The 26,269-nt window shown below is 45.8% G+C and overlaps 1 protein-coding gene across 19 annotated transcripts in view; it reads left to right on the forward strand.

Moving 5' to 3' along the window:
* The window catches only part of Enox1 (ecto-NOX disulfide-thiol exchanger 1), a 550,965-nt gene that overhangs the window by 476,428 nt on the left and 48,268 nt on the right, over window positions 1-26,269 (forward strand). For all 19 annotated transcript variants that reach the window (XM_021181861.1, XM_021181862.1, XM_029469169.1 and 16 more), the window contains 2 exons: window positions 16,168-16,275; window positions 20,488-20,544. In XM_021181861.1, the coding sequence (XP_021037520.1) occupies window positions 16,168-16,275; window positions 20,488-20,544 (165 nt within the window). The remainder of the gene's footprint in view (window positions 1-16,167; window positions 16,276-20,487; window positions 20,545-26,269) is intronic.

Here is a 26,269-nt window from a genome sequence, read left to right on the forward strand (position 1 = left end):
AAAAAAAAAAAAAAGAATCTGAGCGTTTTCACAGCAAGTTCCTGTTGGGCTGTGGATGAGACAAAAGGGCTGTGCCTGATGGTAGCACAAAAGAAATCCCCTCGGAGTTTCCTTGGCTCCTGCCTCGGGCAGGCCACTGGCTGTCTTGCTGTCTTCCCAGAACAGGTATCATATGCTAAAAGAAGAGACTTTCTGCACCTGCACTGCCAAGGGCACGGAGACGATGAAGGCACTGAGCGAGGGGAGGGCCAAGCTGACCCACTTGACTCTTTTCTATCCTGCTTTGGGAACCGAGGCCTGTCAGAGCCTCAGGTTCTCCACCTGGCCAGTGGGTCCTGCCAAAACACACTGATGTTTGTTGTCAGAAAATGAGGTCATCCCTGTGAACACTCTGAAAGGCAGTTCTGCAGTGCAGACAGTTCCACTGCGTCCTGGGTAAAAATATGATGGGAAACTTAAAGTAAGTAATACCCAGGTTTCATAAAGTCAAGTCCAGGCAAGCCTTGGGCCATGGGCCCTATGTGGCTTCTGATGATATATCTGCCTTCTCATGAGGAATTTCTTCCCTCCCTCCACCTCCCCAGAGTACCTTTGTATATCTCTCCATCTCAGGATCCCACATCTAGAATTCCAGGCAAGAAACTAAGTCCTATAAGTATCAAGTGACTGACCAAAGGCAGTGTGGAAACTCCAGCTCCGGTCTCTCTGACCACAGCCCCTGCCCTGTCTCTGACACCGTCACTTTGCGAGCCATGTTCACTTGACCATCAGTGCCTCAGCCCAATATCCGTGGCAGCAGGAGCCTGGTGGAACATTCTAGCCCCAGTATCAGCGGACGGCATCACATTAGCAGCCTGTTTGCTGCCTCTCAGTCACAGGCCCCAATTTGCCCTTTGAATTAGCAGAGTAAGAGCTAGCAAAAGGAAGCCGACAAGCACACGGCTTTCATTTATTGAATTTAAACCAGGAAAATAAATCTCTTCACTTCTGGGAGGGAAAAGAAAGAGCCCTAATAAAACCTAACTCTTGGAGGCGCATCGCATCCTGATTTCTCTCACGCCTCCATTAATTAATCTGATCATCAAATGCTTCCTCGTTAGTAATCATCGCTCTGAAAAATAACGGGGCCTGTGGATGAATCAATGCGGGAGCCGGGTAGAAACAATGGCACTGCCCCAAGGACCCTTCGAACCAGTCACCTTTGCTGCTCATTCTGCAGTGAGGAATCTCAGTTGTTCCATCCCCTTGTAGCCATCCCCAGGACTGTTGGGAATTAGGACCTTTGTCTGTGCCACTCTGCAGGCAGCATGGAGACCTTGGAATGACCTTCCCGTGTACCACCGCCTTGGGAAATTGCCTCCTGACTTATGTGCGCTATTACACTATGAGCACCAGGTTTATGGTGGAAAGGATCTTTTCTGGAACGCAGTAAATCAAAATGGAGTTTTGCCACAGACACAGTCTGGCCTCTTCCACTTGACCACTGCCGTCTCTCTCCTTCCAGCCACAGATGCTAAAATGAATCCCTGTGGTCTGGCCTTGGCTTCAGTTCTTTGTTGTCTGCCAATGCAAGGCACCTCTGCTCACTCACCATAAAGCCCCAAGCCCAGCGCTGGCACCCCTGGCTGCCCGCACATAGCAGGTGTCCCATCCCAGCCAGCCTAATGCCATCCTCCTCCTCCAGACCCGGGATACAGTTGGGAGTGCATCCTGCCCCAGGCTTCCTCCCCACAGCTGCTTAAAAGAGGCAACAGGGAGATTGGAGCAACTGTCCAATTTTCTTCTCATCTTCAAAGAATGCCATGACTCGAGAAAGAGGCAAGGGGACAGTGAGGACAAGAGTAGGCAGAAGAGGGGAAGTGTTTATTTGAACAGGTGAATACATGCAGAAGAAAACGGAGATGGTACGTGGACTTTCCTGGATCTTTGGCATTTGGGGTTTTTACTTTTCCGTTCCGTGCAAAAATATAAACTCAACTGATGAAAACTTAGCAACATGATATACATATAGAGATATACTGTTTGTTCATAGTGGTTCTACCCTGCTGGCTGACTGGCTAACATCTGCCTTACTCTTCCAGCATCTTCTCTCTTTATGCACATATAAGAATGTAGCAATCGCATTGAGGTATTGACCAATGGGATAGCCAAACTTAGTCAGTTTAAAGTGTCTGCAACTGTAACCAAAGTACAGAACTGGGAATTCAACTCCAAGATGTTAGGCGGTTAGTTAAAGACTACTTTTTCTCCTCTGTTTCGCAAAGCACCCTGAATAGTCATCAAGGGGAACTTAAACAGAGTTACTGCCCAATCTGGCCCTTCTTTTATGGACCACCCACTTCAGGCAGCTGATGAGGGGGAAGCACCAGTGGCATGGGTTCTCATCTGGATGTTGCTGCTGCAGTCTGGCAAATTCCTAAGTAGCTTTTGTGTCTATCTGTCTCTTTCTCCCTTCATCTCTACATCTTCTTCCCTCCCCTCCACCCCCTCTGACTCCCCTTCTTCCCTCTGTCACCCCCTCCCCATCTGCCATTCTCCCTCTCCTCCTCTGTTACCTGCCCCCTCTCTGTCACTACCCCTCCCCCGTCACTCCCTATCTCCCCCTTTATGATGCCCTTTGCCTTTGTCACCCCCTCCTATCTCTCCCTCTGTCATCCTCCCCTCTGTCATTCTCCCCCTTCCCCTCTGTCACCCCCCTTACCTCTCTCCTCTGCCACACCCCTCCACCTCTGTTATCCCCCCCCCATCACTCCCCCTTTTTCCTGGAATCTCTATTTCCTCGCCTCCACAAACATACACAGGGATAGTTTTACCAAATAGCCACAGCGTTTCTGTGTTTTTCAAAGTCCTATGGAAGACTAGGGTGAAAATACATGCAAGCTTTTGTTGTAGATTTCCAAGAAGGGTGTATTATAGTAATGCTTAGGAGGGAAAGGCCAGCTCTGCAGTGAACAGCTTTCTGTTCCCTTGATGCATTCTGTTGGCCTCCCATCCCCACCCCCATACAGCCACTGTCCTTGTCTTAGTTCTGTCACCACCTCATTATTCCAAGGCAGGTGTCACTTAGGTGTTCAGTGAATGGGTCTCACTGGTCGGTGGCGTAGGCACTCACTGGAAACAGTGACAAAAACATGCTCCTCTTGTTATAAAAGAAAGGAGCACAAAAGAGAGATAAGGGGTGGGAGCGGTTGCAATACAGTAGAGATCAACACAGCCAAGTACTGATCATTGAAAAATTAATAAAATAGAAAAAAATCGGTTAGAAATGAGAACTGGTAAACAATATTAAAAAGGCAAACAAAGTTAAACCCGTAAACCAAACAGCATGAACGCATGAAGGCAGCAAGAACACCTTTGGGACACATGTTTAAGCCCAGATGGTGAGACTTTTAAGTCAAGTATCTTATCAATATCGAATCAGATGAAATTGAGAGCCCGGCTAAGCTAATCCTTAAAAATCAAGTTAGCAGCCTAAGTTTTGTATTCTAGGAAGAGGTACAGATTGCTTAATGGGGCGAGTTCTCCATACATCCTTGGGCAGATGTTGCTGGTCTCTTAGAACTCTTTCAGAAAAAGGGACAGGAGGAGTTTACATGGCTAGCATGCTCCATGTGTGAGGCAAGGAGGGCATTCAGGCCAGTGTCCTTTACAATATAGTTATAATCGCTGTGTTTATTGAGGCTTTCTGTTGTTGCTGCCAGTATTTCTCCCATGTCTATAGTTCAGCTAGAAGTGGTGGCACTCAGAGACAGAAATGGGAAGATCTAACATTTGAGGCCAGGCCACGCTGTGTAGGGAGACAAGGCCATCATGGCATACACAATAAGACTCTGGCTCATTAAAAGCAAATAACAACAAACAACAGCAATAATAAATGGGAGGAAAAAGAATCTACAGCTGAAAGCAAGCAAACCTGAAACAGTTCAGAAGCTAATCAGCTGTAACCGGACAACCTGCCCCGCAGCAAAATGGCTTTTATCTGCCTTTGCTCTCTCCTGGCCTAGGAGGAATGACCCACAAGGAAGAGCATGGAGACAGGAATCCATCGTTACTGTGAGACTGCTAAAGGGTGATGCTCTAAATTGACCTAAGTGTATTCAAATAACTGGGAAGATTTAGGGAAACTAGAAGACTTCCTCTGCGTCCTTAATTGGAAGGAAACATGGCTAGCTATTTATGAAGTTTCTTCTGGAGCCACCTAAAGATTCAAAACACCAAATATGTGTGTTATTCTTCTCCCCTGGGCCTGATTGGGCTACAGAACAAGTTCAAGGCCAGCTTGGACAATTTTGGGTGGGGAAAAACTGTCTTAAAATACAAAGTTAATAAAGGTCTAGAAAGACAGCTTGAGTTTGAAAGCTTATATAGTATGTACAAAGCTGTAGATTTAATCCCCAGAACTAGGGTGGAGGTTGTAGAGGAGCAAGTTAAAGTTCTCCCCTACCCATGTGCCTACTCCAGTTAAAAATCCTAGCATTGCACCAGAGAGGCCAGTCTTGGAAGTACCAGCCATTGCTGATGATGTAAGAATGAACTCTGGGTTGGCTATGAAAGTAGCTGACACCCAAGATCATTTACAAAAGACCCCTCCAAAGGGAGCACACAGGAGTTTGTCCTCTAGTTACGATGCAGGGTTTTCTCACTGGCCCCTCTCACCATGACTGCGTTAGAAACACTACAAAGAACGAACGAACTTATCTCTTGGCATTTGCAGCCCATTGCAAGACGCATCTGTTCAATCAGGACTTCATTTGATCAAAGTGAATGCGCCAACCTGGCTGGAAAGCAGGTTAATATTGTAAATTTCTGTACATGCGTCCAGAGGTTAGGGTGATAACCACCTCATATAACTCCAGGGGGGGGGGGGAGAAAGTGATAAGAATGAATACACACCAGCAAATTGGATTAGCATCTGCAGAGGAATCGCTAGCGCAGGCAAAGGAGAAAATAGCGATATCCATCCCTACTTCAACAGGGCATTTGACACCCTCTCATGTGAATTGCATGAATGGTGTTAATTCATGTCTGTGTTTTGAAAATCAGCAGAAAGGCGACAACTAGCCCAAATAGGGTGGGGGTAGACAGCAGACCTTCCCATCCAAGTATCAATCTGCAGTCCCCAGTACCGCCCACTCATGTTTGTTAAAAGCCACTTGACCTGGCTGGGTCAAACACTGCTATTTTTACAAAGAGGATAATGACAGGATTTTATGGAACTCAGTACCACTTTTATGGAACTTCGGCCACTCAAGAAACCTTGCATTACTTAGGGGATGTTCCTTAGTCTCATAATGTCCCACTGGTAAATATTGTTTATTTAACTTCTGAAGAAAGCGAAAAACAGGAAACTGAGCTGACCCTGCAAATTACACCTCCGGGGTTTTTTTTTTGTTTTGTTTTTTTAAATGTGAAGAAGGGAAAATAGGTTTGAAAGCCTTCTCAAACATGTTTGTATCTCTTCTGCCTTTGCTCAGTATTGAAGAAATTAATTAGTAAATTAATTGCTTTGCAAAGCTACCTCAGGACTCATGAGGCAGTTTTAATGGTAGAATGACTAGCCAAAAAGGGGAGATCAGAGATGCAGAGTGGCTTACTCAAGGCTGCACAGCACATTCCTCTGAAGTGCTAGTGTGTGGGTTATTTGCCTTTCTACCTACACTGAGCTATATTTCTTTTTAGAATAACGTTGTCTTCTAGGAGCATGGGATCTAATGACTAATAACCCCAGTGGGTTACGTGGGTGCCAAAAATTACTTGTCTTTCTCACAAACTCCTCCCAAAGGCATATTCAAGTAAATGAAATGGTATTTAAAACCACATCAGATGAAACAGTTCCTACCAACTCCCAGCCAATGAACCAAGGTCACAATTTACCTCTCTTAGGGGACAAACTGCCCAGAGTAGACAATACCTATGCACACTAGACACATACCCTTTGCAAGCCTTTCCCTCTAAATGGTATTGTTTTCTGTGCTAATCACTGCGTGAAACTGGTAGCAGTAATGATGAGGAAGTATATATACAAGCTTGACATTGTCTTAGAGTGAACTTCAGCTGTATTTATATGTATTTATGTCTATAAACATGAGGTACAGCGCAACAAACAGAAAAAAAAAGCACACAGCCAACAGTTGTCTGAACCTGCCAGCTTGAACTTCGACCCTCTCTGGTGGCAAACATAAGTTTATAAACCATTATCTCGTAAATAAAAGCAGATTGTAATAAAACCCAAACATATGCAAAAGCGCTTTGCAGGCGACTACTAATTACGTCATGGGTGCAATGCACTGACTTGTATCTTAGTTTCAAAGCAAACAATTCCAAAAAGAACACAAGAACAAGCTACAGTGTTAAAATAGCAACATTCAGTACAAACGTTGCACACACGGGAACTAAAATATGGACTTCCCATCAAAAAACCAGACAGGATTTCATAGTTCTCTGTCCCACTTTTGAATTTTAAGCAAAGATTCCTGAAGTCGTCCTGTCTAATGGCTAGATGTACTCAAACTTTGTGGTAACTGTGCTGTAGCCATTCGTTTTGAGTCTATTGTTGAAATGCAAAGTGTATATAGTACCAAAGCAAGAATAAATTACCCTGAGTTAAAAGGGGGGAGGTGTGTGTTGGGGTAGAGAAAAGGCTCAGCAGTTTAGAGTGCTTCTTGATCTTGGGAAGGACCTAGGTTCGGTTCCCAGCACTCCCATAGTGACTCGCCACCATCTGTAACTCCAATTCCAAGGGATCTGCTGCCCTCTACTGCAGGCTCCAGTACACTATCGCTAATGCACATAAATGCAAGCAGGCAGGTACACGCACACACATACAAGTGATAAATGAATCTTTTTAGAGATGTGTGCAGAAGAGTCAGTCTGTATGTGCCACTGTGAACCTGTGTGTGAAGGCAGACTGGGGAGGGACTGAGAGATGGGCACATGGTGCTGTGTAAATATTTCTGTGGAACAGAGGAGTGGACCACTCTAAAGGCGCGTCTCGTTAAATGTCGGAAGCTCTGGGAACAATCCATTAGCATTTAGATCAATAGGTTTTGTGGAGGAGGTCATCGCTGATTTTGCATGTGATTCGTGTATGATTTGCTGGCACACTGTGGTAACGAATGAACCTTTGGTAGGTTTAGTCACTGCTTTAAAATTCAGTATCACTATGCCTAACTCCTGCATCACAGTCAAGCAACTTGGAAGTAGGGACCCCACCCCACCTCCTCCTGCAAGCTTAGACCCTCAACATCTTACATCTCAGTGGTTTCCTATGTTTTTCCACCTTCCCTGTGGCTCTAGGTGTCTTATAAGACTTATATTACCTTTTGGAAATTTTGCTTTATTCAAAAGATTCCTGCCTCCCCCCTCCCAACACATCCAGACATGCCTCTCTATAACAGGAGAAATCCTATTTTATTAAAGGTCAGTCCCAGAGAATTCAGACTGCTTTAGCTCAGAGATGCCATTTTCTAAGGGCTTTTTCTCTCTTCTCCCGACCCAAACACCCTGGAAGATCTCTCTTAGAGGTACACAAACATCTTTTGTGTCATGCCTTTTCTCAGACTTGGGGGACAGAATCCCTGCCAGCAGACTGCCTTTGGGGGAGACACATTGCTTTATGACTCAGAACTCCAATGAGGACCTAGATAATCCCTGTTTCTGCTTTCTCACTAATATCCCCAGTGTCCCAAGAGCCAGGGTACCCATAGGCTTGCCCCCGAGGCTCACGGTCTTGATCTTTCAGGGGCTGATCCCCAGCAGGCCTGCACCTGGGGTCTTTCAGCTGTGGCATTAGGTTCTGAACAGGAGGGTCCGAGGATTGGACCATGCCCCAGACATCCCTGGGCTATAAATGAAGCCTGACCCCATCAAAAACAAGAGATCGCCTTTCTGCCTAGCAATGAGAATGGCATTTAAAATTCAATATCAGGAAAGATATTGACGAGATTAAGGGCCTGGAGGAATTGATTTATGAGGAAAGACCCAGGGAATTAAATATGTATAGCCTGGTGTAATAGGATATTAGCTCTGAACACAATTTCATTTCTAAGATCGGGCGCTCCTGTTATCAGTCATCTGAATGAGGAGTTCTCTCCAGGAGATGTCCCTCCCCTAGGGGTCACCCTGCCGGAGGCAGAGGAAGGGAGGTGCCAGGATTGATACAAGGGCCACAGCTTGGTGTTCCCCTCATCCCAATGTGAAATCGAAGTGCATTTTCATCCCAGGTGGGAGCAGATGACATTTCCAGCTAGAATAGATCTTCTGTAGTTTCACTGTCTCCTGCAATGAGAAAATTCCAGCTAGTGCCACCTCTCCCTTTTTGCAGGTACGGAATGGTAAATGCCCACCCTCCCCTTGAGTCACGTTTCCCTCAGTCATCAGAAACACCGCCCCACGTGCTTGCATTTCGGGGCGGGGCAGCCTTGCTCTCAGGTTGTGAGCATGCTCACTAGATTTCTACTTCTCAACTTCCTTTCCCAGCTGGAGACTGGCTCAGGATTTCCAGGCACCGAAGAACTGGCCCCCTTGCAGGAACCCCAAGTTGACATCCCTAAACAGGCTTAGGATCAGGCAAGAAACAAAGCAGAATGAAGAGATAGAAAGCGTGAAGAGCCCTGGAAGATGTGTCCGGGTGAAATATCTATCACCCTAGCACGGAAGGGTTAAGGGGTGTGTGTCCCCATCTCAGAGCTATAGCAGGTCATTAAGCTGAGAAATCTAACCCCATGTGAAATCATGCTGCAGGCCCAAATAATTGAGGAAATCTGGTTAGAGGCAAGGCATATAGACACTGCAAGGATGCTCAAGGGCATTACCATGGAGACTAGCCATTCAAAGTGCTGACCCAGTGGACCATCTAGGCACACCCATCATGGCTTGGAGTAGAATTTTTTTCAGGAAATTTCTAGCCTCACTTCCTTAGGTGATACTCTACTGTCCTTCAAGATGTGTCTCAGTGACCCGAGCATCTGATGTATAGCAAATCTATGAAAGTAGAAATAACTGTTAAACCCAAGTCAAAATGAAACACGTGTGAGTTAAAATTTATGATGCTCTATGGATTGAAAGATTCAGTGGGTAGGTTCTCCAGTGGAACAGGTGATTCAAAGGACAGCCCCCCACCCCCACCCCCACCCCCACCCCCACCCCCACCCCCCAACCTGTTCTTCTGACCTGGAAGCTGATCACCCAAAAGTCCAGGGACTGTTTTGTAAAATACATGGGCCATAGTCATTATTGGAGCATAATGTGTTGTCATGTTAGTTACTGTGTTTATATTAATATCTTCATGGCCCTTCACTTTGAAGACAGGGTCCCTGAATTTATTTTCTTTCTGTATCCTCCACATTATCCAGCCAAGTGGGAGGCTCAGAGCTCATTGAAGGAGTAGATATAAGCAGATTGTTTTAGGACTGAATATAGAGCTAATCCCTGGTAAAAGGTTGGAGTAAGAACAAGAGGGAAGGAGACTGGGAGTGCAAGTCAGTGGGTCAGTCACTGTCCTTAGAGCTCAGGTTGAATCAAAGTGCCTCCAATTTAAATCAACCTAAATTTAGAAAGGATGGTCACTCCCGTCACCACGGAAGAAGTTGGCACAAAACCAACACTGTATTTCAAGGTCTACTCCATCTGTGACATCTGCCACCTCTGTCCCCTTGCCATGCTCTAGGCTTCCTGAGAGCTCTGAGTTCTCACCACTGCAAGTACCCATCGTCAGTGCAATGGTGTTAGTCTATGTGATACAAGCCACATACACTGTCATCTCTAGCATCCGCAGAATCTGGCCTTCTGCCATCTACCAACGTTGTGTCGGTAGCAAGGTTAGAAGAATTAGGAAACAAAAACTCAAGGAAGGCTCTGCAGTTTTTAAAGGAAAGCTCAGTCCAGCAGACTGCACATAGCAATGCTCACAATAGAGTCCCTCAGGGGCCTGCTCCTAAGAGGGAATGATGAATGCCCAAGTTCAGGTCCTCATTAGGAGGACTTTCTGATTTCCATTGGTGTGTTCTGATTTCCATTTAAAACTGATGGTGCAGCATGGTTGCCAAGGTAGAAATTGCAGTTTGAACTAAGAAAATTGAGCCATGTAAGCAATAGCTCTCTCCTAGACAGTGTGACCTCAAGTTCATGACATACATGAGCCTATGATTCTCCTGTCTGTAAAAATGGAAATGTGACCTCACTTATTCTAGGGCTCCAAATAACATTCGGAATGCTCTTTGAATTTGTTAGAAGGGAAGACCCACTACACACCAAAGTCTTCATCTCCAAAGAGCATTACAAATGATCTCATTAAATCCATAGCCTAGAAATATCACGCCATGTCAGGTACAGCATTTATTTACCTGCTTGTTGTCCGCTGGAGTGTTTCCACTTGATTGACATATGGATAATTGTCTAATTGGAACACACTCAGTTGTAACCACCCAAGAATGTAATAGTGCATCTGTTTAATGCCATACTCTCAAATGTTAAATTAAAATTATGCTGCAGTCAGCCAATCCAACCGGGAGACACTTCTGATTAAGTTCTAGCTGTCTGTGAATGTCTGTAATTGAGGCACGTTGGTACTTAAAAATTCAAACTAGAAAGAATATTATACAGTCTCATAAATTTCAATGAAAAGGACCAGAAAAGCTAACTTAAATTGTCTAGTTGTAAACTATCTTACTGTTTTTATAGGGTTCCTAGTCAAATGAAGGATAGCAGTTTGAATCACCACTGTTTTTGAATACATAAATATTAGATTCTCGAGTTTATACTTTGTAAACCAAAGAAAGCATTAATTTTATAGAATGCACAGAATAAGAGTGTTGGAAGTTTCTCTGGGGGTCAGGACAGAGTGGACATGGGGAATAAATAACACAATTATAAATCCATTGATTGGAATTATTTAACCTTTTAGGGAATATTCCTCAGATTTTCAGGATAGCTAGAACTGCCAAAATAATGAATCAAATGCGTCAAATGGAGCCATAATTCTCTTCTGGATGTTTTTTTAAATGTCTGTATGCCTAGAACAATAAATTATTCAGTGAGGGAGCCTCAGATAGTTTTTGTTCCTTCTCTTTTCGGAATCATAGTTTGATTACATACAAGAAGGGAAAATGGGGCAAGCATTCGTTTATCTCTCCATCCATTCACTCATTAACTACCTACTACATATCATATAAACAAAATTTTTAACTTATTGATGGAATTCATCTAGTTGACATGCATATAAAATATGACACAGCAGCAAGTGCTTTGGAAACAGAGAAGGTAGATCAGCTCCTGTTGTTTGAGAGCTTGAAAGGTGTCTTCCTGAAGAACCCAGGGTGTGCTGCCTAGTTTATGTCAAAGCTAGACTTACCTGAAAGGAAGGAACCTCAGTTAAGGAAATGCCTCCTTAAGATATGGCTGCTTAGTGATTGATGGGGCAAGGACCAGCCCATGGTGGGTGGAGCCATCCCTAGGCCTGGTAGTCTTGGCTCCATAAAGAAGCAGTCTGAGCAAGCCTTGGGAAGTGAGTCAGTAAGCTGCACAGCACGCCTACCTCAGTGGTCTCTACATCAGCTCCTGCCTCCAGATACCTACCCTGTTTGAGTTCCTGTCCTGGCTCCCTTTAGTGATTGATGGGCTAAGATGTAGAAGTGGGAGCCAAATAAACCCTTTCCTCCCCACGCTGGTTTTGGTCATGGTGTTTCAGCACAGCAATAGTAAGATACAAGGCTATTGTATCTAATTGTGTTGCTGGCCCTGGATTTGCTTTGTCCTTTTACCAGTGAGTCCTTTAATTCTTGTGGAGTTCAGGATGGATATCAGTGGGACAGGCAGCATCCAGAGAAAAGCTGGTGGCATTGGCGAGAGCAAGGCATAGGTAAGAGAACAGGCAGGGTTGTAAGGAGTATACCAAGAGAGGAGGAGAGAGGTAGTTAACAGGCACAGTTTGAAGCATAGCTAGTTAAGGGGCTAGTGCATACTGAGAGAAAGCAAGGGTCTAAAAGACCAACTCTGTCAACAGCCAACACATGTAGTGTGCAAGCTAAAGCCCTGGGTATACGTAACACCCCTGTAGAGAGCATGCTGGGAGAAGAAAAGAAACTAGTATAAGAGCTGATGATGTCAGAACAGTCAAAGTGGAGTGCTAGGGACTGGAACCTCATTGTAGCCAGTGAGAGTGACATGAAGGAAATTGTGACTCCCAACCCTGGTTACTCGTTAGGATTATTACCTGTGGAGGACTAGGAAAGTAATCAATGCCTGGGCGCCACCTCTAGTGATTCAGAGTTAACTGGGCTTCCACGGGCCCCAGGAGCAGGCAGCAGTAGTATCCAGGGAGGAATGGAGAACCACTTATCCTTGAGTGCTCTTTTAAGAAATGTAAATAAAACTCAGAACTTGCAAGCATCTGATGTGCTGCTCGTGGTCACAGGGGGGTGGGGGGAGGGATAGAAAATGGGCACTTTGCAAAATGAAGAGCCCCATGCTGAGTGGTCCAGGGACTGACCTGACTGGGACAGTGAGCAAATAAACAAAAGACAAACACAAGGGCACACGGAAAAGCTGGGGTCACGTGGGTCGGGCGTTCAGCTAGAGAGGAGGCTGGAGCACCCCCACCCAGAAGCGCAGGGTGTCTATCATATACAGTTGAACTGGTAGGAAGGGATGGGAGGGGGGTCTGCTGCATACGGCTGAACAAGGAGGAGGAAGGGGATTTTATATCCAGCCAAACAAGGAGGTGGGGTTATTATTATATACAGCTGAACATGGAAGGAACAGGCCCTGTAGGGGAGCAGTCTCCAGGCAGTAAACATCTAGGGGGAGAAAGCTGTAGTGGACATTTTCTGCAAACACTATCAGCATCCACACAGAGATCCATAGAAGGCTTTGCCATCCCTCTGGGCCTCAGGTGGAAGGCCTCACCAATCCTGTAGTTCTGAGGCACTGGGGTCCTTGACATGTCAGTACCCCTGGAAAACACTCAGGCCTTTCTTTGCTCTCTACAACGAGGACTCTTTATGTCCTACTACTGACGAAGGTGAGATGCCTGACTGCTGTTTTCCTTCTGCAGGTAGGGAGGGTAAGTGGTCCTGCCCAGCAGTCATGTGGGTCAGCTTCAACATAGGCCCTTTAAGCATGCCCACGCCCTTGAAGTAGTCTGACTAGAAGAGTGGCTTAGGGAAATCCTCCCATAAGACAATAAGGGAGCATGCGCTGGCATGTCCACTGCCGTCTTGTCTAGTCTGGGAGAACAGCAGGTGCCAATTCTCCACTGGAAGGGCAGATTGGGTAAGTTGGGTCCACATACCCCACAGAAGCAGCACAAAATGTTAACACAGGCCAACCCTAATAATAGAAATCATATTGAAAATATAGTAAATGGTAAGGAATATGGCAGTGTCCCAGAAAAAAATACATGCAAAACAAAGAAATATATGTGTTTCAGGGAAAAAATAAGTTCAAGTAAAAGTCCAGACGTTATAATCATTCAAGCAATTGTCTGTACACAGGAAGAAAGGGAAATAGGGATGAACACAAGATCTTTGTTCCAAGATAGAATTCAAAGGAAGATGAGAATAAATGGAAACATAAATGTGAAGTAAGGTCAGGGGAAGGGTATGTATGTGTGTGTATGCACACATGATGCATGTGTGCATGCATGCGTGTGTGTGTGTGTGTGTGTGTGTGTGTGTGTGTGTGTGTGTGTGTGCATATGTGTGACGGGAGGTTCTACCAAGTTTTTCATGTATTCACTTTTGATAGTAACAGCTAGGAGTTGTAATCAAGTCTTTTCCCTTATCTTAAGCTCATTTGATTTTTTTTCCCCCTCATTACTAGAACAGTATGCTCATTACAGATGTGGTAGTAGGTTAACAAGCAGGACGTAGAGATCACAGACCGGCTCCTGCATGAGCAGTGTCCAGATCCCTTCCTGTGAATGTGGCCAGATTAAACAGAAGCTCTGTGTTCCCTGGCCTCTGTAGCCAAGCTGCACATTCTCACGTACTTCCCGGTATCTAGGGTGTGCACAGCTTCACAGTTCAGGGCTCTGCACATAGATGACCACCCTTGATATAACGAACCCTCCACTGCTGGGCACTGAGCAGATAAACATCCCTTACCTTTGAAGACAATTTCCTGTTCATTTTGTTCTCTTGAATTAAAACTTGGGTTTGAAATATTTTTAAAATATTCCTCCTGTGCGTGTATCTGTGTGTGTGTGTGTCTATGTGTCTGTGTCTGTGTCCATTCATCTCTTCATTTGCGAGTGTAGGTGTGTATATGCCACACAGCATGTGTGGAACTTAGAAGACAATCTCTGGTCTCAATCTTTGCCTTCTACCTTGTTAGAGAGGGGAGTCTCAGGTCTCCCTGCTGTGTCCATCAAGCCAGCTGACTCTCGGTTGTCTCAGATTTGCCCATCCCTGCCTCCCACCTCACTTTAGAAGTCCTGGAATTATAAACACAAACCACTGAACCCAGGGCATATGGATTCTGAAGCTTTCCATTCACGTCTTCATGCTTGTGTGGGAAGTCCACTTACCCTAGATTTGTAATTTTCCAGTAAGGAAAAAACAGCTGACATCACCTACATCAGAATATCAGACACCCTCGGGCCGTCCTCTGGCCATCGATGAGGGAGAGTGAGCAGGGCATAGCCCATTGGTGCTGCTGTCTTTTACCTGTTTCTCTGTACACCACAGGGCCTGAAGTGTCCCCACGTTTCTGTGCCGTAGGCCGCTGAGTTGTCAGAGGGAGCCACGATCACAGACTGGGAGAGAAATCACTATTTATACAGAGAAACCAAGGGAGATTTAAAAATCTATACAGTTTCAAAATAGGCAGTTGTACTAACAAACAAGTCCAGAAGAAGGCATGGAGTGTGTGTGTGTGCGCGCACGCACGTGTGTGTGTGTGTGTGTGTGTGTGTATGCATGTTTCCTTTTGTTTTGGTTTAGTTTTTGTGAGCATTTTCCATACCCCGTTCCTCTAAAACCCGTGGTATGGAAGATTCAGTGACGTCCTTCGGAGTGATGGATGTAAGCATGGGGCTTCCAGTGTGAGTGTGCCTTGGACTCTGTGGTTAGCAACTGGCCAGCTGCTCTGTGACCTGACACTGGAGGTGGCCCCTTCACTTCAGACCACACTACTCTTTCCCGTCCATAGAGAAGCGTTAATTATGTGCCACAGCAGGCAAGCATGCTCTTCTGTGTTTTCAAACTGGTCCTTTGTTGTCAAGAGGCTTTTGGATAGATGTGGCTGTTTCCAGGGCCAGGTTTGCAGCTCTTGAACATATTCTCTAGCCTGCATGCGTGTGAACCTCAGACAGCCAGGGCAGAGCAGCCCCGGGCTTTGAGCAGACAAGCTAAGCCTCCAGATGAGTTACAATGGATAGAGCAAGGAGGGCTCAAGGCTCACAAAATCCCTTCCGTGGCCCTGCCTGAAAATTGTGGTGTAGGCCATAGCTTAGTGTTTTGACAGCTTATATCAGCAGTTTTCTCAGCTGATATATGTATTGCAGTTGGACTTCTGTCCTGCTGATCCAATAAAACATCTCCGTCACAACAGAGAAAGTAGAAAGATCTTCCGTGGCTCCTGCCACTTGGGGAAATAGCTGTACGGTGTTGCCATAAAGCTAGCTTCACTTTAATATGGAAATCAAGGAAAACTGGGCAAGTAGGCTTTGGCTTAATATTTAGCTTTTTTAAAAAAGATTTATTTTTTTATGTATGTGTGCATGTCCAGATACTCATGGAAGCCAGAAATAAGGATTGGATTCCCTGGACCTGGTGTTAAACTGTTATCCACTGCCCTGTGGGTGCGTGGAACCAAACCGCGGTTTTACCCTCTGGAACTTCTCTCCAGCCCCTCATTCTTCATCTCTCACTTTGTTTTCATAAACACGATAATATGTCTTTTTACAAATACCCATTGGCCAGAGAAATATAATGGTGCCTTCACAAATATTACATGTCAGTATCATAAACACCCTACTTATGTGTCCAGAACTGCAGTGCTCCTTACCGTATGTGGGGAAACCCATCACAGAAGTTACCTGGTGTTGCTATGAAGCCTTTCCATTTAGAAACAAACAAAGCCCTTGGTGTTGTTTGGAGGCTGTTGTGAGCATCTTACATTCCCCTGCCCTTTAGCCCTCCTCACACCAACTATCCCTTGATTTCACAGCAATTGCTGGCCATCCAGGAGGAGCTGAACAACAAAAAGTCGGAACTGGAGCAGGCGAAGGAGGAGCAGTCTCACACGCAAGCGTTGCTGAAAGTCCTCCAGGAGCAGGTAAGTGAGCAAGAATCTGCTCTGCTCTCTGAGTTGCTTCAGACACTGCAGACAAACACAGGCCAGTGCATCACATATACAAACAGGGCTGAAGGAAGCCTGCAGGAGACTTACCCTGCATTCCCTCCCAGCTCCCAGCAGTCCCGCTGTGTGGGATTTATAATGGCATTCGCCGCAACCTCCCTGTCCTCACCCCTTGTATCTACTCTGATGATCCGAGCCCACCCGAGTTATGTGACTATTTCTTCCAGAAGACAAATGATTTTTGATAACGTTTTAAGTCCGAAGTCAGCAGGTAGTTTCTCTTATGTCTAAGAGTGAGGGAAATGAGTTTAGCATAATCCACGATGCTCCCATAGACATGTGGATAAAAGGTGCTGATGTAGAGAGACATTTCAAACCTATCTTTCCTGTGCATCATCGGACCACCTGATCTGATCTGGGTGAGCCACTGACTTTTCATTTGCAGTCTGGGAAACAGATTGCTTCGTTCCGGCTCTGAAATGGAAGTGCAGCCTGACGCTGTTAAGTGTCTAGGAAGGTATTGTCTTCCGTTAGGGGAAGATAGGTCAGCGGAGTGAGGTCAAGCTTTAGCTTTGTTGTCTCTCTTGGAGAAGCCTGGGTGCCCTGGGAGTACTTTCTGCCCAGTATGTGATGAATGCTAATTAGATGTGTCAAGGGAACACAGATAGGGACCCCCAACTCTCTTCCACCAAAATAGAAATTGTTTAAAAATTTCTACTCAGATACAGTTATGAGAACTTCGTACCATGTAAATACCTTCAAAGGAGATGTGACTCAGTCACTTCATAGTTGACTTGGAATTGTACAATTGTGCTTTGTTACCCTCTGAGGAGAAAGTGATGTTAGGTTGTGCAGAAACATTCACGATGTGGACGGAAATGCTTTATAAACATAACTATTAACAACAAACAGAAGCTGACTCCGCACGGGTTAGGCTATGTTAGTTAGAGCTGAAAACTGAGGCTGATAAAATTCACAGTGACCTCCTCCTCAGATGTGTAATTGTGCCCGCCACCCTCACCTTGACATCAAGAAAACAAAGCCCATATTTGACCTGGACCACCCAGACAGAGCTTTGTGACTGGGCTCTTTTCCTCAGTGGGTTGGGTTTTTCTGCTTTTGGGGGTTCTTGTTTTGTTCTTGTTTTGTGCTTTTCTATAGCTTTCACCGGTTTGCTTGTCATGAATTTTTTATTTTTTTAGTTGACTCAAATTCTGTATTCTGATTTAAGCTTTAAGCCCACTTATCAAAAGAGATGAGTTGTGTAGAATATATTAGAGGAGGCTTGCTGGTATGTGGTCTTAAGAAGCAAGGCACAGGCACTGGGAGGAGCATCCCATGCCACTCTCCATCACTTAAAAAAGAGAGAGAGAGAGAGAGGCTGTGAAAAAAAACGCAGAACAACCAAAATTGCTAAAGACCTATAAAATACGACTGAGGGGAAAAACATGTTTATTCCATCCGCAATGGTAATGTGAAATGAATGGCTTTTTCACACAAAGGCACCAAGAATGCTTGAGCCCGAGGAGGCCAGCGACACACAGCAGCCAGATGTACTCCTACCATTGCTACTACTGAGCAGTTAGCCTGCAAACGCCTCCCCTGCTGTCCCTACCAACTATGTAGAAGGCAACATACATGCAGTGGGCATGTTCTACCTCTGAGCAAGATAGGTCCCTCCTACATACCCAAGCATGGCCTCATGAGCCTTCCTCTGGATTTGTATAGAGTAACTCCAAGCAAGAAGATCTTTTTAGTACCATCATAGATACAGCTCTCACAAACACCCACCACATGAAAACATATGTCCCCTCTGGAATTTTGCTTCCAAGAGCAACTGCCTCTGTCTGTGAATCCTGCCGAGTCTGGGTCTTGAGAGTAGATCCTTAGGCTTTGCCCCTGCTCTTCAGTTCTGCTCCATGACTTTCCGGTTCCTGGGTCTACCAGTCCCACATACTCCTGCCTTTCATCTCCTTGGCAGTGAAGAGACCATTCTACACTTAGAGTATAGTTCATAACCCATATCCCCCAGACCTGGGAAGATGTCCATCTCTAGCTGGGGGTGTGTGGGGGGGTGGGGGTGGGGTAGGAGAACAATAGGCCAAAGGCATAGAGAGTGAGTCTGGGAGCAAAAAGCAAGACCAGGAGCCTTCACTGCAAAGAGAGGGCCTGCAGGAGTTCCCTGGGTGGAAGGGAAGTGGGAAGGGAGCAGCTGTGTGGCATAATGTACACTGAGAAGACTGGAATACATTTAAGAGGGTAGGACATCACCTGTCATATGTGTGCTAGTAAACATTTGAGACACATGCTCAGAGAGACATGCACATACATACACAAAGACATGTATACTCATGCATACAGACACACACTGGCATACACACACACACTCAAAGACCTGTGAACATGCACACTCGGAGAGACATGCACATACATACACAAAGACATGTATACTCATGCATACAGACACACACTGGCATACACACACACACTCAAAGACCTGTGAACATGCACACTCGGAGAGACATGCACATACATACACAAAGACATGTATACTCATGCATACAGACACACACTGGCATACACACACACACTCAAAGACCTGTGAACATGCACACTCGGAGAGACATGCACATACATGCACACAGACAGTTGCACACACACAGAGACATGTGTACACAGGCACACACACACACACGCAGAGGCAGGTGCACACATGCACACAGACATAGGTACACACATGCACAGAGACATGTGTGCACACACAGACACATGTGCACACATGCACACAAATGGGCACACACACACACACAGATGCACACATGCACAGGTGGAGTTTCCAGACAGAGGGAGACAAGCAGCAAAGGGTCTGAAAGGGAAGATGAGGAATTCCATCATAAGAAATTTTAAGCCTGGGAAGGATATCATTTACAATCTATCCTTAGACACTCCAGTATTGTTCTCATCACTGTGGTGTGGCATGTGCCTGTTTGCACTTTCCTGTATCTTGCATTACCACCACACCCTTATAGCTGCCAAACATACAACCACCAATGATACAGCCCTAAGAAGGATGGAAGAAGTTTTCGTTGTGCCTAATTCAGTTAATGTAGCAATGACCCAAACCTCTTTAGATCCATCATCAGCTGCCTCCCCCTCAAATCCTCATGTCACCGTCCCTGAAACAAAACCCCTCTCTTGGCATCGCTTTCTCAAAAGTTGAGGATAGCCTTAAAAACCTGATTCTTCTATTCCAGTGTGCACAAATCGCCATAAGGAACTAATGTTCTGAATCAAGCATGGTAGCATATATGATTTTATTTTCCTCCAGATTTTACTAAATTCTTTCCCATAGTAAGTATTTTCCATTGGGCAGAAAAAGGAAAAAAAAAAGTCACTGACTGACTTTGCTGCCTGAGCATCACAAACTAAGAGAATGATTATTGGAGCTGGGCCAGCTCTCCCTCATCCACTGCCCTCTGTCACTGTAGGTCTGCCCTGAGTCAGGACAAGACGAATGTCAACTCCAGAGCTTTCCAGAAACCCTCAGTAGGCTGGTTAGTCTTAAGCAGAATGGGGGTGGTTTTAAAAATCTCATTTGCTAAAGAATTTTATCTCTAAAGCTTCCATGTTGGGAGAGATGTTTTTCTGTTCTTCTCCTGAAAGACACAAAGTGTCTCCTCCTGATACCCAGTGTCAGTTATTCAGCCCAGCCCTCAACGAGGATGTCTATGGCAGTACTGCAGCATGCGCTGTGGCTGGAAGCCCGTCACTCACCAGTGATCGTTAGCATAACATCCATTAGCTGGTAGCAGCTCGCAAACGCTGCAAGGTTTAAATTAATGGCAATCCCACCAGGAAATGAAACCATTAAGCATGCTGAAGAACCAATCTTATATGTCTTATGTCTTTAGAACTGCTTTCTAATCTTGCTTAAGAAATAATGACCAAGAGCCCCTTTTGTTTGTTTGTTTGTTTATTTATTTATTTTTGCCAGCCCTCGAGCTTTGTAAAATATTGCTCTTGAAGCGGTTTCAATAAGAGTCATTGTAATTATCTGCTCCATCTGTTTGTCCTCGGAAGTTTTATGAAACACAACCTCAGATGAGGTAGAGTTAACAAGATGATGTATGCTTAGTGGATATGCTTGCTTATTCTTTTCTGTTGTTGTTTTTTCTTCTAATGTTGCAGTTAAAAGGTACCAAGGACTTGGTGGAGACGAACGGCCACAGCCACGAGGATGCAAATGTAGGTACCACAACCTGGTGTTTGCACTTCTTGTTGGATGTTGGTTGAATCCCGGGGGCATGGCACTTTGTAACATAAAGAAGTCAGAAGCCCCGGTCTCATTGGCTTGAGATTATTCAATAGATTTTTAATATAAGCTTTGGTAATACTATCATAATGTATATCCTATGATAGATGTTCACCATTATTATTACCTTTGCTTACCAAAAAACAAAAACCAAAACAAAAACAAAACAAAAAAAACCAGCTTAAACATCCATCCATCAAAAATTCTAATTGCAGTGGGTTCCCTCAAGACCTTTACTTTTCCAAAACAACATGTGTTGGGAGGCCAACTGGGGCAGCAGTCAGCATTAAGCCATGTCTTGCATTTGTATACATTACATTTGCTTGTTGGTGCAGAGGACAAATGACTGCCATGCTAAAGAGGACTCTTCATGCCCAGCCCGGCCATTAGGAGAGCTCCGACCTTTGCTTTCTGCCCAACCAGTGGCGTGGTGTGCCTGCACATTCTTTGTGTAAGGAATAATGGTGCCAGATCCTGTTAGCTCCTCTTACTGTTTCCTAGATACCCAAATTCCAGAGAGTAGCGCCCTGGGAGCTTCCTGCTCTCGGATGGAGTAACACACCTTGCTTGCTGAGAACTGTCCCTTCGTGTGCTTTGGTGGCTTTGTTCTTGTCCTTTCCAAACTCTTCCCGATCTCTGTTTTATATTTGATTAGCGTCCTCGCATGAAATGCCTACTAAGCAGTCCTTTTCACAAAACACAGAATCAGACATGGTAATGAATGCTTGATTAAGCCCGCACTAGAAGAAATTATATATTTCATGTTCACTCTTGTTTTAATTATATGCAGCACAAAGCCTAATAATCATAGCGCCCAAGTCTCCCTTATTGAGATTCCTCCCCGACGGCTTTTAAACATAGGGTACTTAAGGGAGGACTCGCTGTGTTGGTGTGCTCACCAGAGTTCAAGGGAGGGATGGGAAGGGATTCCAGAGGGACATAAGACCACTGTCTGCTCTCAGGCTGAGGACGCAGGAGCACAGGCTGTGACATGTCTGGGAGAAGGAGGCAGCTGGTGGGAGACACAGTTCAAATCCCAGACTTCAAACCCACCTCCGGGCAGGGGAGATGCCCAGTGGGTAAAAGTGCCCCCTGCACAAGTGGGAGGAGCCGAGCTCAGGTCGCCAGCACCCAAATGAAAACAAAACCAAACTCTAGGCATGGCCATGTGTGCCCGTGACCCCAGCATTGGAGAATGAAGACAAGAAAACCTGGAGAGGGCAGGGAGAACCGGCCAGACAGCCTGGCCAGACAGCCTAACGGGAAATTGGAAATCAAAGTCTTCAGGTTTAGTGAGAGACTAAGTCAGCAGGTGAAAAGGGTGGAGCTAGATAGAGGAAGGCACTTTTCTCTGCCCTGTGCACGTGAATACGATAAGTAATCCACATTGCATATAACATATCGCACCCCACCCTATACACCTTGCCATGCCATTGTACTGAGTTAAGACTCTGGACAGCCCTTAAGGTGTAGATGCTGAGACTTGCAGGTTTTGTTTGCTTGCTTGCTTTTTATGCTGGCTAATGAGAGCAAGATCTCTGCATGTGTGGGGTTTCCCTGGCTTTGATGAGTGGATTGAGTGAACAGTTGGTGAACAAAGCTGCCGCATGGCCCTGTCCCCACTGGCAGAATCAGAATATATGTACCATTTGTCTCCCCATTGCCCACAGTGCATCACCCACACATCTAACCCCAATGCCCCTCTTTAGAATCCTGTCTTGCAGGACTCCACATTCTCAACCCAAACCTCCACATCCAGCGCTCTTAGAGCCAGGTCTTCTGTGCCTTCCAAGGAAGTTGCTGTCTAGTTTAAGAAGCTGGGCAAAGTGCAGTGGGCCTCAGTTTCCTGGTCTTGGAATCCCTTCCCTTGGAATTCTTCTGAGAAAGGAATAAAATCATGGATGTGGGGATGCCTTGAAATCCTGAGATCTTCTAAGTAGGAAGTCACACACTCAGGGGCTGACTGGATTGACTTGGATGATTCACATAAACTCCGGCCTATCAAAGACATTCAATCCTGAGGCCGCCTTGAGGAAGCTCACTTACTATCCACTGAACATTGTAAACAGGGCAGGTTAGAGGTCATAGGATCTTTTGGAGGCAGGTTTTTAGACTTTACTGTTACGTGTGTAGGCCTCCTGAGGTAGACTGTGGAATCAGCTTAGAAGCGACCAATGAGCATGGAGTTCCAGCCAAGGAGGAAAGCCACAGCTCAGACCCAGCCAGAGTGAGTGATCTGAGATAGCCAGATGGCACATGTCAGTCACCGCCCTGGCACCTCCCTGCCTGGCACACTTGGGCTCTTTCCATATCTACCAGGGCTTTGCCAGCTAGTGAGCTATTCGCTTCTCCTTCTCTTTTCCTGTCTGCAATTTTTGCCTCCTCTGTGTGGCTTCCTGGAATGTTCATCTGTTGCAGCTGCGTAATAACAAAGAAGCCCGTCAGTTGTTTGAGCCATGCATTAGAGAGCGGAGCTGAACACCTCGTAGGAATAGCTCTACTGTCTGAAAGAAGTCCCCCACTCACCAGTCTGTTAGCCCTAGGTACTTGGAACAGACCAGGCTTTCAAACCACCACGAAAGAATTTATTTCCAAGATGATCACCCAGAGCCATGTATGTGCCTGGGGCTGGCTGTTTGACCCTGGTGAACTTCACCTTTCTCATTTGCACGTACGGTAAGGGAACCAGCGAAGACATCAGTGGGTCTCAACCTTCCTAATGCTGTGACCCTTTAACACAGCTCCCCTGGTTGTGGTGACTCCCAATCATAAAATTACTTAAGTTGCTACTTTATAACTGTAATTTTGCTGCTGCTGTGAATCGTAATGTAAATATTTGATATGCAGGGTATCTAGTATACGATTCCTGTGCATAGGTAGCTTGGCCCCCAAGGAGTCGTGGTGGCCCACAGGCTGAGAACTGCTGGAATACACGACCATCTGGCCTAGCACACATCCTCAGCAGCTGTAAGTCCCTCCTCCCCTGCCTTGATGGTGTGCGGCATGGAAGGCAGGACTTTAGCTGAGTGGAGCTTAGTAAGAGAATGAGATTGAATTCTGTGAACCAGAAGCGGTTCGTTAAGATGTATAGATTGTTTTCGCTGTAATTATTTATATCTGGGGTCAGGGTTTTACCCATTATCATGCATTAACAATGGTTCGGCGGTGAACTGACACAGGCTTTAATCGGTATTCTCGTGAGAAGCGACAGCTGCTTTGGTAGAAGGACAGTGTACTTGGCCAGAGAGATAGATCATTCAGCAGTTAAAAGGGCTCGGTGCTCTCACACAAGACCTGGGTTCCGTCTCCAGCACTTACGTGGTGGTTCCCAGCTGTCTGTAACTCCAGTTCCAGGGGACCTTATGACCTCTTCTGGCTTCCACAGACATTAGGCATATCTAAGGTGCAGGTTCATGCAGGAAACACTTGTACATATAATAAAGTATATATGCTACATGTCTGCTGGCCTCCACCTGCCTACATTTGGCTAATCGCACTGTGATTAACAGGCACTTGAACCTGGCTTGCATCTCCTGTTTACTGTGTCTGTTGGTAACTGCGTCATGACACATGAGGAGACCTTTAGTCTGTGGCCCTGTTTGTCTTTGAGAGGTCAGTGTGAGGGCTTCACTCAGTGTGAGGTGAGCCATACAAAGGGATCCATCCACTCAAAGGCTCCTCAGCCTTGTTTTTTCCCTTCGTGTCACCACCCTACTCGTGAGAAGCATGTGATGTTTTTCACTGTGTTTGCATTTTATGGGATACCAACCGAATCTGGCCTGGCATTTTTCATATCCTAAAGTGGATATTCCCTTCAAAAGACACACCTGTACCCATATCAGCTGCTCAGTAGCATGTTCCCAAGATAAGTTAAAAACCACTTCAGCCCCACTACAGATGAGTCTCAAAGGCCTTTCTTTGCTGTCTGAGATAACTTAATAGTTCTAGCACAATCGCTAATATTCTATAGAATCTTTACATTCAGATCTGGATATGTCCATGGGAGATGGACAGGCCAGTTTTTCATATGCACCCAATTTAACACCAGCCATAATTCTTGTGCCTTTGGGTATCTCGTTTATTCCAGACCCTGTCTCCTCTCCTAGGAAGCAAAGCTAAGAATTTCTCTTTGATTTCCACTCTCATGCTCTTTCATCCCCCTCACCCTGCTGGGTGCCTGGCCTGCCTGGTCCCTGGCAATTATGTGTAACAGATACCAAGATCTTACATTTAAAAGAAGGCACCTGTTCTCATCCTGTACCTTCCTCCTGACCCCTCCACGGCTGCATCCCTGCCCACGAGTATCTGTGTTTGGAACATGAGAGGGAGAAACACAGGGGCAGTCAGAAGATGTAACACACAGAGGCAGCAGAGCCCTGCAGGGCACAGAGTGACTTGGGCTGTGTGCTTCCCATGCACACGTTCCGGGAGATCCTCGTTTCTGTTCCAGCAAAGCAGCCACCCACATCCCTCTATTTACACAGTTCAGTTCCCTCCCGTGTGGAGGTTAAAGAAATCAGGGGCAATCTATACGAAGGTTTAATGGGTAGTGCTGAAGGTTACTGCTGTCAAGCACACCACCATTCCCACCCAACTATAAAATAAAACACAAAAGAAAAAGGACCTGCTCGGATTTCCCACACTGTCTCCTTAAGGGAGTAAATCCCTGGAGCTGTCTTTAAACCTGTCAGAGCAAAGACATGAGGAGGGTGTGGAAGAGATACAGCACAGGGAACGTTCCTCAGGGTTAGCACACAGTGACAGGATGCCACCATTAGCCATGTGTTCTAATGGTGTGTATGGGGAAGACCCTGAAAGTATCCAGTCCAGAATTGCCCAGTGTCAGAGTGTGCTGATTCCGGTAAAAGCCTGATACGTGTGTATATGCTGTGCCCGAAACAATTAAGAATGAGCAGCTCCCTTGGAAGATGGAATCATAGTCTCATGGGAAAGAACAACTCAGGTTTGCTCCCGTTCTTTCCAGAGTGGCCTAGCCTCTGGGGAACCTGATCCTAAGCTGGGAAGAGAAGAGTGGCATAGAAAGACTTTTCCCCTGCCTGCCCATCCCATCCCATGAGTTCTGTCATAGCCCAGTGTGGACTGACCCTTGCAAAAAAAACCCACTATGGCTCTTCTATACTCTCTCCTGTTTTTCTCGTTGCATCTGCTTTCTGGCCATCTCGTGCTGCCCTTGGCCTGAGAGCCCCCTCATTTGTGTTCCCACACACCCTGCTATCCACTCTTATTCTGTAAACTCACAGATATTCATGAGGACGAGCAGGAGGAAACAGAGTACACAAGCTAGCTCAAAGTCTGGGTGCTAAACCGCTTCAACCCTGGCTGGCTCTGCCACTGATGGCCCCAATTCCACCAAGTGGTTCCCTGGGCCTGTTTTTCTTGCCTCTGAAATGGAATTAACATCTTACTGCTGCGGTGCTTTCCTGCCATTCTGACAGTCATTATATGTTAGGTGCCAACAGAGCTCAAGGTTCACATGCCATGTGCTGTGTTAGGCTCTGGAGTATGTAATGAAGGCACATACATGCACACACACATATGCGTACACACACACCACACACACCACACACACACACAGAGAGAGAGAGAGAGAGAGAGAGAGAGAGAGAGGAGAGAGAGAGAGGAGAGAGAGAGCTGAAT

This window comes from Mus caroli, chromosome 14, assembly GCF_900094665.2.
Source record: "Mus caroli chromosome 14, CAROLI_EIJ_v1.1, whole genome shotgun sequence".
NCBI lineage: Eukaryota > Metazoa > Chordata > Mammalia > Rodentia > Muridae > Mus > Mus caroli.